The sequence below is a fragment of the Heterodontus francisci genome, unplaced genomic scaffold (assembly GCF_036365525.1).
Source record: "Heterodontus francisci isolate sHetFra1 unplaced genomic scaffold, sHetFra1.hap1 HAP1_SCAFFOLD_567, whole genome shotgun sequence".
NCBI classification, from domain to species: domain Eukaryota; kingdom Metazoa; phylum Chordata; class Chondrichthyes; order Heterodontiformes; family Heterodontidae; genus Heterodontus; species Heterodontus francisci.
The window spans coordinates 108,886-122,500 of NW_027141328.1; the positions used below are offsets into that span (position 1 = coordinate 108,886).

General features: G+C 53.0%; 1 protein-coding gene across 1 annotated transcript in view; it reads right to left on the reverse strand.

Moving 5' to 3' along the window:
• Nucleotides 1-3,873: 3,873 nt before the first annotated feature.
• The window catches only part of LOC137362792 (mediator of RNA polymerase II transcription subunit 15-like), a 746,543-nt gene continuing 736,801 nt past the window's right edge, over nt 3,874-13,615 (reverse strand). The window contains exons 10-11 of the mRNA XM_068027037.1: nt 7,535-7,638; nt 3,874-4,733 (exon numbers count right to left, since the gene is read on the reverse strand). Coding sequence (XP_067883138.1) covers nt 7,540-7,638 — 99 coding nt within the window. The 3' untranslated portion in view covers nt 3,874-4,733; nt 7,535-7,539. The remainder of the gene's footprint in view (nt 4,734-7,534; nt 7,639-13,615) is intronic.

The window sequence follows — 13,615 nt, forward strand, 5'->3', positions numbered from 1 at the left end:
AAGCCCTGTTATGGTAAGACCTGGTAAAGGCTGAAAGGGACCCCTAGACCCCTTTCTCACCAGGTCGTAACAAAAGGAACTCTTATATAAGGGGTGATCGGAGAAAGGTTTTCCTATAGAATACAATATAGTATCAGCATTTTGTCTCTGTCCTTTTTAGTTTTACATGTAAGTAATTAATTTAAAGCAAAGAGGGGAATCTGTTGGTGTCTAATAGGTTTTGTTAATGGGTGTTAAATCCCTCAGAGTTGAAGGTAGTAGGGTGAACAGGTGTTGATTAGTTAAGTGTATTCTGATGTATATATAAAGAAGGGCCAGCACTGGCTGGGTGTTGCTAGGAGTGGAGAAGTAAGCTCTGTGACAGGCAATAACAGTCTCCACCAAAGCCTCCTAGTCTCAGTATCTTCTTCACAAACAGGCTTGGACGTTTCTCTAACTGTGTGGGATATATCAGACTGTTACAGTGAGGGGTGTGTGGTATATCAGAGTGTTACAGTGAGGGGTGTGTGGTATATCAGAGTGTTACAGTGAGGGGTGTGGGATATATCAGAGTGTTACAGTGAGGGGTGTGTGGTATATCAGAGTGTTACAGTGAGGGGTGTGGGGTATATCAGAGTGTTACAGTGAGGGGTGTGGGATATATCAGGGTGTCACAGTGAGGGGTGTGTGATATATCAGAGTGTTGCAGTGAGGGGTGTGTGGTATATCAGAGTGTTACAGTGAGGGGTGTGTGATATATCAGGGTGTTACAGTGAGGGGTGTGGGATATATCAGGGTGTCACAGTGAGGGGTGTGTGATATATCAGGGTGTTACAGTGAGGGGTGTGGGATATATCAGGGTGTCACAGTGAGGGGTGTGTGATATATCAGGGTGTCACAGTGAGGGGTGTGGGATATATCAGAGTGTTACAGTGAGGGGTGTGGGGTATATCAGAGTGTTACAGTGAGGGGTGTGCAATATATCAGAGTGTTACAGTGAGGGGTGTGGGATATATCGGAGTGTTACAGGGAAGGGTGTGGGATATATCAGAGTGTTACAGTGAGGGGTGTGGGATATATCGGAGTGTTACAGTGAGGGGTGTGGGATATATCGGAGTGTTACAGTGAGGGGTGTGGGATATATCAGAGTGTTACAGTGAGGGGTGTGGGATATATCGGAGTGTTACAGTGAGGGGTGTGGGATATATCGGAGTGTTACAGGGAAGGGTGTGGGATATATCAGAGTGTTACAGTGAGGGGTGTGGGGTATATCAGAGTGTTACAGTGAGGGGTGTGGGATATATCAGAGTGTTAAAGTGAGGGGTGTGGGATATATCAGAGTGTTACAGTGAGGGGTGTGGGATATATCAGAGTGTTACAGTGAGGGGTGTGGGATATATCGGAGTGTTACAGGGAAGAGTGTGGGATATATCAGAGTGTTACAGTGAGGGGTGTGGGATATATCAGAGTGTTACAGTGAGGGGTGTGGGATATATCAGAGTGTTACAGGGAAGGGTGTGGGATATATCAGAGTGTTACAGTGAGGGGTGTGGGATATATCAGAGTGTTACAGTGAGGGGTGTGGGATATATCAGAGTGTTACAGGGAAGGGTGTGGGACACATCAGAGTGTTACAGTGAGGGGTGTGGGATATATCAGAGTGTTACAGTGAGGGGTGTGCGATATATCAGAGTGTTACAGTGAGGGGTGTGGGATATATCAGAGTGTTACAGTGAGGGGTGTGGGATATATCGGAGTGTTACAGTGAGGGGTGTGGGATATATCGGAGTGTTACAGTGAGGGGTGTGGGATATATCAGAGTGTTACAGTGAGGGGTGTGGGATATATCGGAGTGTTACAGTGAGGGGTGTGGGATATATCGGAGTGTTACAGGGAAGGGTGTGAGATATATCAGAGTGTTACAGTGAGGGGTGTGGGATATATCAGTGTGTTACAGTGAGGGGTGTGGGGTATATCAGAGTGTTACAGTGAGGGGTGTGGGATATATCAGAGTGTTACAGTGAGGGGTGTGGGATATATCAGAGTGTTACAGTGAGGGGTGTGGGATATATCAGAGTGTTACAGTGAGGGGTGTGGGATATATCGGAGTGTTACAGGGAAGGGTGTGGGATATATCAGAGTGTTACAGTGAGGGGTGTGGGATATATCAGAGTGTTACAGTGAGGGGTGTGGGATATATCAGAGTGTTACAGGGAAGGGTGTGGGATATATCAGAGTGTTACAGTGAGGGGTGTGGGATATATCAGAGTGTTACAGGGAAGGGTGTGGGATATATCAGAGTGTTACAGTGAGGGGTGTGGGATATATCAGAGTGTTACAGTGAGGGGTGTGGGATATATCAGAGTGTTACAGGGAAGGGTGCGGGATATATCAGAGTGTGACAGTGAGGGGTGTGGGATATATCAGAGTGTTACAGGGAAGGGTGTGGGATATATCAGAGTGTTACAGTGAGGGGTGTGGGATATATCAGAGTGTTACAGTGAGGGGTGTGGGATATATCAGAGTGTTACAGTGAGGGGTGTGGGATATATCAGAGTGTTACAGTGAGGGGTGTGGGATATATCAGAGTGTTACAGGGAAGGGTGTGGGATATATCGGAGTGTTACAGGGAAGGGTGTGGGATATATCAGAGTGTTACAGTGAGGGGTGTGGGATATATCAGAGTGTTACAGGGAAGGGTGTGGGATATATCAGAGTGTTACAGTGAGGGGTGTGGGATATATCAGAGTGTTACAGTGAGGGTTGTGGGATATATCGGAGTGTTACAGGGAAGGGTGTGGGATATATCAGAGTGTTACAGTGAGGGTTGTGGGATATATCAGAGTGTTACAGTGAGGGGTGTGGGATATATCAGAGTGTTACAGTGAGGGGTGTGGGATATATCAGAGTGTTACAGGGAAGGGTGTGGGATATATCGGAGTGTTACAGGGAAGGGTGTGGGATATATCAGAGTGTTACAGTGAGGGGTGTGGGATATATCAGAGTGTTACAGGGAAGGGTGTGGGATATATCAGAGTGTTACAGGGAAGGGTGTGGGATATATCAGAGTGTTACAGTGAGGGGTGTGGGATATATCAGAGTGTTACAGTGAGGGTTGTGGGATATATCGGAGTGTTACAGGGAAGGGTGTGGGATATATCAGACATCTTCTGGTGTTGCTCTGCAGGAGAATTAACCTGGCCTATTGCTTACACTGAAACGATGAAGGGTTTAATTGGTGAGTGGTGACGCAATTGGCCTAGATGGGGCACGTCTGCCTGGCAGCTGCTGGCCTTGGGCATCCATTCGCCTTTGTTAGGTGTGCCATTTCAATGGCTGATCCACTGTGGGAAGCATCACCACCTCGCGCGTGACTCCAGATCTGATTCTTAGCTGCGTCTCGGCTGCCTTGGGTCTGCATCCTAATCCCCTAAGCCAACAAGAATCTCTGAAACTGAGGTCAAACGTTCCAATCGATGCCTCCCCACAGCAGCCTGGTACGGTCACCCTTTCAGGCCCCGGTGTCGTTCTGGAGAGAAACTGCCCTGAAACTGGGTGGGTGGGAAGTAGTGCCAACCGCCTGGGCTCCGACAACCTCACACCCGCCAATCGCGAGGCCTCTTGTTGGAGGGTCAGTACTGAGGGAGCGCCGCCTGTGGGTCATTATCACGATGCCGCTTGTGGGATCTTACTGTGCGCAAATTGGCCGCCGCGTTTCCATCTCAGTGACCACCCCTTGGGAGAAAGAACTCCCCCCCGCCCCCCCACCGCGCCCCCTCCACCGCCGCCGGCTTGGAAGTGCCTCGGGCTGCCCTGAGGTGTTGAGCTCACGTAGGCCGGCACCTTCCTTTCGAAAACGACAAACCGACTCCAACTCGTGTTTTTTTTTGTTTAAAAGCGAGGTTTTTATTCCCTTCCAGAACTTTCCGGGAAGACACGGGCGCACAAGGGGGGAGGTGAAAGAAGAGAACAGTCCGGCGCTCCCCGGCGGGTGAAGAAGCGGGCGAGCAGGAGAAGGTTAAGGTTGTGGAGGTGGTGCGGGGGTGTTGGGGGGGGGGGGGGGGGAGAGGGGTGGCCCCACCGAGTTCCCTCTCTCGGCCTGGTCGCCATGGGGCGGGGGCTCTGGGCAACGGGCGGGGGGGTGGTGTGGGGGGAGGGGATCGGCCCAGGTAATGGGCCAATTCCGTTGACTGCCTCCTCGGTGGGGCTTTAGACGCCCGTGCGTGGCGGGATTAGGGTGAGGGGGTGCTGCAGGAAAGGCAGAGGGGAGTAAACCCCACATCCCCACCCGGGGAAACACCTCCTGAGCGGTTCGGAGGCTGAAGCAGGAGACGGTTTTCGCCAAGTCGGGTGGCAGGGGTGGCCAAATATCACTAAACTCTGCTTTGGCGCTCGGACTCAGCTCAAATAAGATCAAAAGCAAGTAATAAGCTGGGCCCAGGCCGAGGCTCCAACTGAGGCCCAGGCTCCAACTGAGGCCCAGGCACAGGCCCAGGTCTAGGCTCCAACTGAGGCCTAGGTCCAGGCTCCAAAGCAGGCCCAGGCACAGGCTCAGCCGAGGCCCAAGCTCCAACAGATGCTCAGGTCTAGGCTCAACTGAGGCCCAGGCTCAGCCGCAGGCAGGCCGGGATCCCAGGCCCAGGCTTAGACACAAGACATGGGGTGTCCTGCGATGCGAGGTGGAAAGAATGGGAGGACGTGGTCCGCAGCTTCCTCTCGTCTCCAGCGAGTGCAGGGTGGGGGGGGGGGGTGTCCTGAGGGAGGAAAATGACAGAGAAAAGGTAGAGTTACAACACAGCACTGACCTGGGTCACCACCCCCACCTCACCACCAATTGCTCTATCAGACCCTTCATCAGCCTCAGCCTCCCGCTCAACTCCATCTAGCCTTTCAAGGCACTCAGCCTCTCTGTCACTGTCGGAGGGTCAGTACTGAGGGAGCGTCGCACTGTCGGAGGGTCAGTACTGAGGGAGCGTCGCAGTGTCGGAGAGTCAGTACTGAGGGAGCGTCGCACTGTCGGAGGGTCAGTACTGAGGGAGCGTCGCACTGTCGGAGAGTCAGTACTGAGGGAGCGTCGCATTGTGGGAGGGTCAGTACTGAGGGAGCGTCGCACTGTCGGAGAGTCAGTACTGAGGGAGCGCCGCACTGTCGGAGGGTCAGTACTGAGGGAGCGTCGCATTGTGGGAGGGTCAGTACTGAGGGAGCGTCACACTGTCGGAGGGTCAGTACTGAGGGAGCGTCGCATTGTGGGAGGGTCAGTACTGAGGGAGCGTCGCACTGTGGGAGGGTCAGTACTGAGGGAACGCCGCACTGTCTGAGGGGCAGTACTGAGGGAGCGCCGCACTGTCGGAGGGTCAGTACTGAGGGAGCGCCGCACTGATCGGAGGGTCAGTACTGAGGGAGCGTCGCATTGTGGGAGGGTCAGTACTGAGGGAGCGTCACACTGTCGGAGGGTCAGTACAGAGGGAGCGTCGCACTGTCGGAGGGTCAGTACTGAGGGAGCGCCGCACTGCCGTAGGGTCAGTACTGAGGGAGCGTCGCACTGTGGGAGGGTCAGTACTGAGGGAACGCCGCACTGATCGGAGGGTCAGTACTGAGGGAGCGCCGCACTGTCGGAGGGTCAGTACTGAGGGAGCGTCGCATTGTGGGAGGGTCAGTACTGAGGGAGCGTCACACTGTCGGAGGGTCAGTACTGAGGGAGCGTCGCATTGTGGGAGGGTCAGTACTGAGGGAGCGTCGCACTGATCGGAGGGTCAGTACTGAGGGAGCGTCGCACTGTGGGAGGGTCAGTACTGAGGGAACGCCGCACTGATCGGAGGGTCAGTACTGAGGGAGCGCCGCACTGTCGGAGGGTCAGTACTGAGGGAGTGCCGCACTGTCGGAGGGTCAGTACTGAGGGAGTGTCACACTATCAGTCATTGCAATTCCTTCAGAAAAAACCAGAAAACAACCTCCAGGACATAGACACACCCAGCGAGTGTGCTAAATTATAACTGGAACTGGAAGCCAGAATGATGGGTTGAGGACCAGGATTTTGCCACTCTCCCAATTCTGGGACTTGACTTTCAGTGCTGCTGAGGCCTATTGGCCTCCTCCCTCTCTCTCTCTCTATCTCTCGCTCTCTCCCTCTGCCTCATCTGGCCTCTGGGCAGCTTCAAACAACTTGCTAGTGGGACCCAACCCAAAAGTTTAACATGGCTTGGCATCAATTCCACCTCCCGCCTGGAGACAGCTCCAGAACATTTTCTATTCAGACCATATGTAACCTCTGCTTTCTGTATCTCCTTGGGGCCCAGGGACAGCTTAATTTCTGGCGTCCTGAGACATCTCCCGCCCCCGCCCCCCCCCCCCTCCCCCCACCCCACCACCAAAAAAACTATCCCTGAGATTGGGGCTCCGGCAGGGTAGAGGGAGCTTTACTCTGTGCCTCACCCCGTGCTGTACCTGTCCTCAGAGTGTTTGACGGTGTTATGAGTGTTTTCGTTTTGTTACATTTTGAGAACTTGTGTTTTAAAACTGAAAACAGATGCTGGAACTCTGGGTGTTTCATTTTTTGGAAAAGGAGGTCTCCAGTTTGTTTGGACTCAGTCTGAACTCTAAACAGTTACTGTAAGCCATCTGTTTTCAAATAAAAACCCAGCAGGGGCTGTTTTTGACTTGGAGAGTTGTTTACAAAGGAGTGACAGGCCAAGATTTCTCAACATCAAGAGACTTGACTTCCGGAAAGACTTTGTTTCAATTTGAACTGTTAACAGAGGCCAGTTGCTTCTTGCCTGCCAGGAGCAGACAGCTCATCTGTCTCTCTTGAAAAGAAACCCTGTATTTCCAATGTGGCAAATTCCCATTTCCTCCTGCGTTTGAAGGACTCCTGCATCTTCGAAGGAAACCCACATCAAATGTGTGCGAACTGAAACCTTTGTTGCTGCCTTCCTCTGGGAAGACCCATTTGGAGGCTCTGCAGTCGCATCTCTTGGGAAGCCTACCCAAACTGATCATCAACATCACCTGGACAGAACTGTTCTAGGAAGATCCCAGTGGGGCATTTGGGATGCCAAACCAACACAAAGGAAATTGTTTTCTACCTTCTTTTCAGCCTAAGTGTTTTTTTTATAATTATTCCTACTATTGCTTTGTCATGGGGGTAAACTAAAATCCCTGTTATTTTTTCCCAGTTAACCGGTGTGAATGTATGCGTGCGTGAGGGGCTAGGATTAATAAGGAGTTTTAACATTTCAGTTTGATGTATGTTTTACTTCATTACTGGTTAAGACTTGTATTATAATAAACGGACAATTTTGTTGTTTATTGCAGAAACCTGGTAGGTGTGCTTTATTCCGGGGAAAAATAGAGTCTATGTTTGACTGTTTCAGAAAGTGGGAACATCTGTTGATATGCTGTGACCTGTGGAGAGGTGGGACTGAATTAACAGTGCATTCCTCCCACCTCGGTCGTATCAATGGCGGACAGCGTTCCATTCCCTGCTGCTGGACCACCTCAGTTTACTGACCGGAGATAGACGCAGCGAGTTGGGAGGTAGGAATGAAAACGGGATTACCTTGTTCATTGCAGGGTGAGGTGTTCGGTAAAATACCAGTAGTAAAACAGGCCGAAGAGGAAAATCACTCCCATCATTATGCTCCTGGATCTACAGCTGCTGTTCTGCAAAACAGAATGATAACATTGATGCAGCTGGCCGCGCTTTGCCCGAGCGCGCGCTGATTCCCGTTGGCCGGCTGCCCGAGTGCTCGGGCCATCCGCTCCGTGCTAGCGTTTCTGTGGGCGTGGGGGGGGGGGGGGGGGGGGGGGGGAAGGGCTGCGCTCGACAGCGGGGAAAGCAAGCGAGAAAGGACAAGGCCCAGCTCAGCCCTGCACCGCCCTGCCGTTGCTAGGATACGAGCGTCAAGGCTTTCCGCCGGGGTGTAGGCCCGAGGTAAAAGCCTGCGGGGCGCGAGCGCCGGAGACCGTCAGGCACCCCCCCCCCCCCCCCCCCCCCCCTCTCCGGAGGGATTGAGGCCCAGCTCGGGCCTTCAGCCCTCGGCCGCCAATGGCCGTTTGCGAGCTGGGCCCGAGCGGTCTGGAGGAGCCTCAGGGCTGGGGACAGGGGCCTGCAAGGCTGATTCCGCAAGCAGTTCTCCGCAACCCTGGCGCCTCCCTCTCTCCTGGGCACACTCGTCCCTTTTCGCTGAATCCTCACAGAGTGGAACAACAGGACGGAGGTGCAGTAAATCACTCCAGGAACAGCCTCCACATCCTGTTCGCTCAGCCAGGTCAAGCTATACACCCATTTCCCTTTCCCCATCCTGGTTTCCTGCTTTACTGCTCTCTGGAAAACACCGGACTACGCGTTTTCACAAACATTCCACTCCCCCCCTCCCCTCCTCCGCCCCAGCACCAACTCTCGGGAACTCCACAATGCAGCAAAGTGTTTGATGAGGAACAGCATAGAGGGAGCTTTACTCTGTATCTAACCTCCGTGCTGTACCTGTCCTGGGAGTGTTTGATGGGGGACATTGTAGAGGGAGCTTTACTCTGTATCTAACCCCCGTGCTGTACCTGTCCTGGGAGTGTTTGATGGGGGACATTGTAGAGGGAGCTTTACTCTGTATCTAACCCCCGTGCTGTACCTGTCCTGGGAGTGTTTGATGGGGGATAGTGTAGAGGGAGCTTTACTCTGTATCTAACCTCCGTGCTGTACCTGCCCTGGGAGTGTTTGATGGGGGACAGTGTAGAGGGAGCTTTACTCTGTATCTAACCCCCGTGCTGTACCTGTCCTGGGAGTGTTTGATGGGGACAGTGTAGAGGGAGCTTTACTCTGTATCTAACCCCCGTGCTGTACCTGTCCTGGGAGTGTTTGATGGGGGACATTGTAGAGGGAGCTTTACTCTGTATCTAACTTCCCCCCCCCCCCCCCCCCCCCCTCGGTGCTGTACCTGTCCTGGGAGTGTTTGATGGAGGACAGTGTAGAGGGAGGCTGAGGAAGGACTGAATGGTAGAGGAGGGCTAAACTCGGACCCTCATTCCTCCCGCCCTTCATCCCTCGGCCTGGCTTGTAAAGGCCTTCATTGGCCTACCCTAGCAACAGGCTGGGAGGGAGCAGTAACTGAAGGCCAGTGGGCCTCCAGGAGATAAGAATTGTCTCCTAGAGCCTTGTCTCGACAGTAAGTGGGAGGAATGAGATTCCAACAGCCATTTCACTTCTCTGCTGTTTATGAAAATGATGCCAAACTATGTGGTGAATTTGGACTGAGCGGCTGGAAAAAGCAACTCTCTGAATTAAGCCCCAGCAAGTCCCTGGAGCCTGTCACTTGTCTTCAAACTTTCTCTTCCTACATTACAAGAGCAACCACACTTCAAACCTCTCTCATTGGCTGTGAGGTGCTCTGGGATGGCCTGAGGTGAGGAAAGGCGCTACTGAAATGCAGAATCTTTTTGCAGCCTCCAATCTCTCTCTGTCATACCTCTCTCTCTCCATCTCTCTTTGTATCTCTATCCCTCTATCACTCTCTCTCTTTCTCGCTGTCTCTCTCTTTGTATCTCTATACCTCTCTATCGCTCTCTCTCTTTCTCGCTGTCTCTCTCTCTCTCTCTCTCTTTATCTCTCTCTCTGTCTCTCTCCCTTTCTCTCTCTCTCTCTCTCCATGTCTCTCTCGCTGTCTCTCCCCTTCTTTTTCTGTCTCTCTCTCTCTCTCTCTATCTCTCTCTCTGTCTCTCTTTCTCTCTGTTTCCCTCTCTCCGTATCTCTTTCTCTGTCACTCCCTCTCTGTCTCTCCCTTTCCCTCTCCGTCTATCTTTCTCTCTGTCTCTCTCTCCATGTCTCCCTCTGCTACTCCCTCTCTGTCCCTCCCTTTCCCTCTCCATCTCTCTCTCTCTCTGTCTCTCCCCTGCTCTTTCAGTCTCTTTCGCTGTCTCTATCTCTCCCTTTGCCTCTCTCTCTCTGAACCCCTCTCTCTCTCTGTTTCTCTCTCTCTCTGTTTTTCTGTCTCTCTCTCTCTGTGTTTCTCTTTGTTGCTTTCTCTCTGTCTCTCCCTTTCTCTGTTTGTCTCTCTCCGTCTTTCTCTGTCTCTATCTGTGTCTGAATGGGATCAATTCTCTTCTGGCACCTCTGTGTCCTCACTGCTTTGAAATCATTGTCCCTGTCTCCAACTCTACCTCACACCTTCCCAAACACCTTGTGGCTGTGGGACTCCTTTCCTCCCTCATCCTCCCTGCCTCGACCGTCCGCCATCTCGTTGCAGACTCCATCAGTGTCCTCAGCATCCGAGCTCCATTTTCCAAGCTGGGTGTTCTTCATATCACCCAGTGCGTGGCACAGGAACAGGAGGAGGCCCATTCAGCCCCTCCTCGAGCCTGTTACACAGTAACAGGAGGAGGCCCATTCAGCCCCTCTCGAGCCTGTTACACAGGAACAGGAGGAGGCCCATTCAGCCCCTCCTCGAGCCTGTTACACAGGAACAGGAGGAGGCCCATTCAGCCCCCTCTCGGGCCTGTTACACAGGAACAGGAGGAGGGCCATTCAGCCCCCTCTCGGGCCTGTTACACAGGAACAGGAGGAGGCCCATTCAGCCCCTCTCGAGCCTGTTACACAGGAACAGGAGGAGGCCCATTCAGCCCCTCTCGAGCCTGTTACACAGGAACAGGAGGAGGCCCATTCAGCCCCTCCAGCCTGTTCTGCCATTCAGTCAGATCCTAGCTGATCTTTTCCAACAGCTGCATCAGTGCCTGGGCCTCATCTATTTACAACCTGTATTGAAGACATCGATGAAGAAACTGAGCAGGCTCGAGGGGCTGAATGGCTTACTCCTGCTCCTATTTCTTATGTCCTAATGTCCAGTGTCCACTGTCCAGTGACCAGCGACCTCCAACCAGTGACCAGTGCCTACTGTCGCATGTCCAGTGACTGCTGTCTGCTGTCCGCTGTCCAGTGACCTGTGCCCAGTGACTGATACCCAGTGACCAATGCCTCCTGTCTGGTGTCCAGTGTCCATGGTCTACTATCTGGTGACCCATGTCCAGTGACTGGTATTTACTGTCCTGTGATCACTGTCCAGTGTCTAAAGTCCATTGCTCAGTATACAGTGATAGTGTCCAAAGTCCAGTGTTCAGTGTTCACTGTGCAATGACCAATGCCTAATGTCTACTGTCTGGTGTCCAGTGTCTCAAGTCCAGTGTCTAAAGTCCAGTGCCTATCGTCCGGTGTCTAATGTCCAGTGCCTACCATCCAGTGTCTAATGTCCAGTTTACCAATGTCCAGTGCCTACTGTCCAGTGTCCAGTGCCTAGTGTCCAGTGTCTAATGTCCAGTTACCAATGTCCAGTGCCTACCATCCAGTGTCTAATGTCCAGTTACCAATGTCCAGTGCCTACTGTCCAGTGTCTAATGTCCAGTTACCAATGTCCAGTGCCTACTGTCCAGTGTCTAATGTCCAGTTACCAATGTCCAGTGCCTACTGTCCAGTGTCCAGTGCCTAGTGTCCAGTGTCTAATGTCCAGTTACCAATGTCCAGTGCCTACTGTCCAGTGTCTAATGTCCAGTTACCAATGTCCAGTGCCTACTGTCCAGTGTCCAGTGCCTAGTGTCCAGTGTCTAATGTCCAGTTACCAATGTCCAGTGCCTACTGTCCAGTGTCCAGTGCCTACTGTCCAATGCCCAATGTCCAGTACCTACTGACCAGTGTCCAGTGTCTAATGTCCAGTGTCCAGTTACCAATGTCCAGTGCCTACTGTCCAGTGTCCAGTGCCTAGTGTCCAGTGTCTAATGTCCAGTTACCAATGTCCAGTGCCTACTGTCCAGTGTCCAGTGCCTACTGTCCAATGCCCAATGTCCAGTGCCTACTGTCCAGTGTCCAGTGCCTAGTGTCCAGTTACCAATGTCCCATTCCCAGTGGCCAATGCCCAGTGCCTAGTGTCCAATATCTAATGTCCAGTGCCCCATGCCCAGTGTCTCATGTCCAGTGACCAATGTCCAGTTCCCAGTGGCCAATGTCCAGTACCCTGTGCACAGTGCCCAGTGACTGGTTTCGGGGAGGGGGTTTCGAGTGAGTTCCATTGTGTGGTTCAGCCTCAGACAATCCTGCCCGCTGACTGGGTACAGTTGAAAGATGGGATCCAGTGTGAGGAGCAGGGTGGGCAGGCGATTGGGGAGGGGGAGGGCAGGAGGAGGGGAGGGGAAGGGGAGGGGAAGGCAGGGGGAGGGGAGGGGGAACCAGTCTCCATTCCTGAGTTAACAGTTTCTGCTGATGCTGTGGAGGGCGAGGGGAAGATCGTGTTGACCAGGGCGGCTGAACACGTCACAAATCTGTTCCCAGGAATGGGCTGCACAGCCTTGTATAGACTGTGTGAGAATCAGCTTTAATGGCCTCATAAATCTCAGAGAGAGGGAGAGAGACAGAGAGAGCGAGAGAGAGACAGAGAGAGACAGAAAGAGAGAGCGAGACAGAACGAGAGAGACAGAGACAGAGGCAGAGAGAGAGAAACAGAGAGAGAGAGACAGAGAGAGAGAGACAGATAGAGAGAGAGGGACAGAAAGAGAGAGACAGAGAGAGAGAGACAGAGGGAGAGAGACAGACAGACAGAGGGAGAGAGAGGGAGAGAGACAGAGGCAGAGAGACAGAGAGAGTCAGAAAAAGAGACGTACAAAGAGAGAGAGACAGAAAGAGAGAGGGAGGCGGACAGAGAGAGAGACAGAGTGAGGGGGAGAGAGAGAGAAAGTGAGAGTGACAGAGAGAGAGAGAGACAAAGAGAGTCAGATTGAGAGAGTGACAGAGAGAATCAGACAGACAGAGAGTCTGAGAGACACGGACAGACAGACCGACAGCTTGGTGTCTTGTTCCCGGATTGCCCCCTTTTTCATTCCTAAATTAGGGAGTGGTGATAGTTCCTTGGAATGTAGAAGGTAAAATAAGGCGGTAATCCCTCCCCCATCACCTGATTGTGGGCGAGGAAGCTGTTGGATTCACAAAGGGCTTCCAGGCCTATTTAGGAAATCTATTGAGTGCGAGAGCACTGGTGTGAGTGGTTAGAGGCTGACAGTGTAGCTGCCTGGACTGTGCCCAGCAGGGCAGAGCCCGGGGAGGGACTGAGCAAACAGAAACAAGCTGCAAATACTTTGCCCCTGAGTCACACGCCAACAGATTCCCCCCTCCTCCCTCCCCCAAGTTCGCTCCCCTTCCTCCCTCCCCCCAGCAACCAACCCCCATCCCCGGCCCAGAGCCCCCGTTTTTACAAGGTGGTGCATTACTGTGCAACCAAACCGCCTCGGGATCCGGCGAGGACCAGTGGGCTATTCGCATCTGGAAGGCATCACCCGCCAGCTCGATTCCTGTTTCAGTCTGACATCTCTGCTTCCTGTCCCCCCCCCGCCCCCCCCCCCCCCGCCCCCCTCCAACCCCCGCCAACCCTTCCCCTCCCGCCAGCCCCCTCATCCAAACATATACACCTCCTTCCTGGTGGCTTGTAGGGCCCAAGGAGATTGCATTTGAGAGTGGGACAGAGAGAGGGAGGGAGAGAGGGAGGTAGGGAGACAGAGAGAGAACAGTAGAGAGGGAGAGAAAGAGAGATAAGGAGGGGGAGAGAGGGAGACAGAGAGAGAGAGACAGGCGGAGAGGTTTAGGGAGGGAATTCCAGAGCATAGGGCCCCA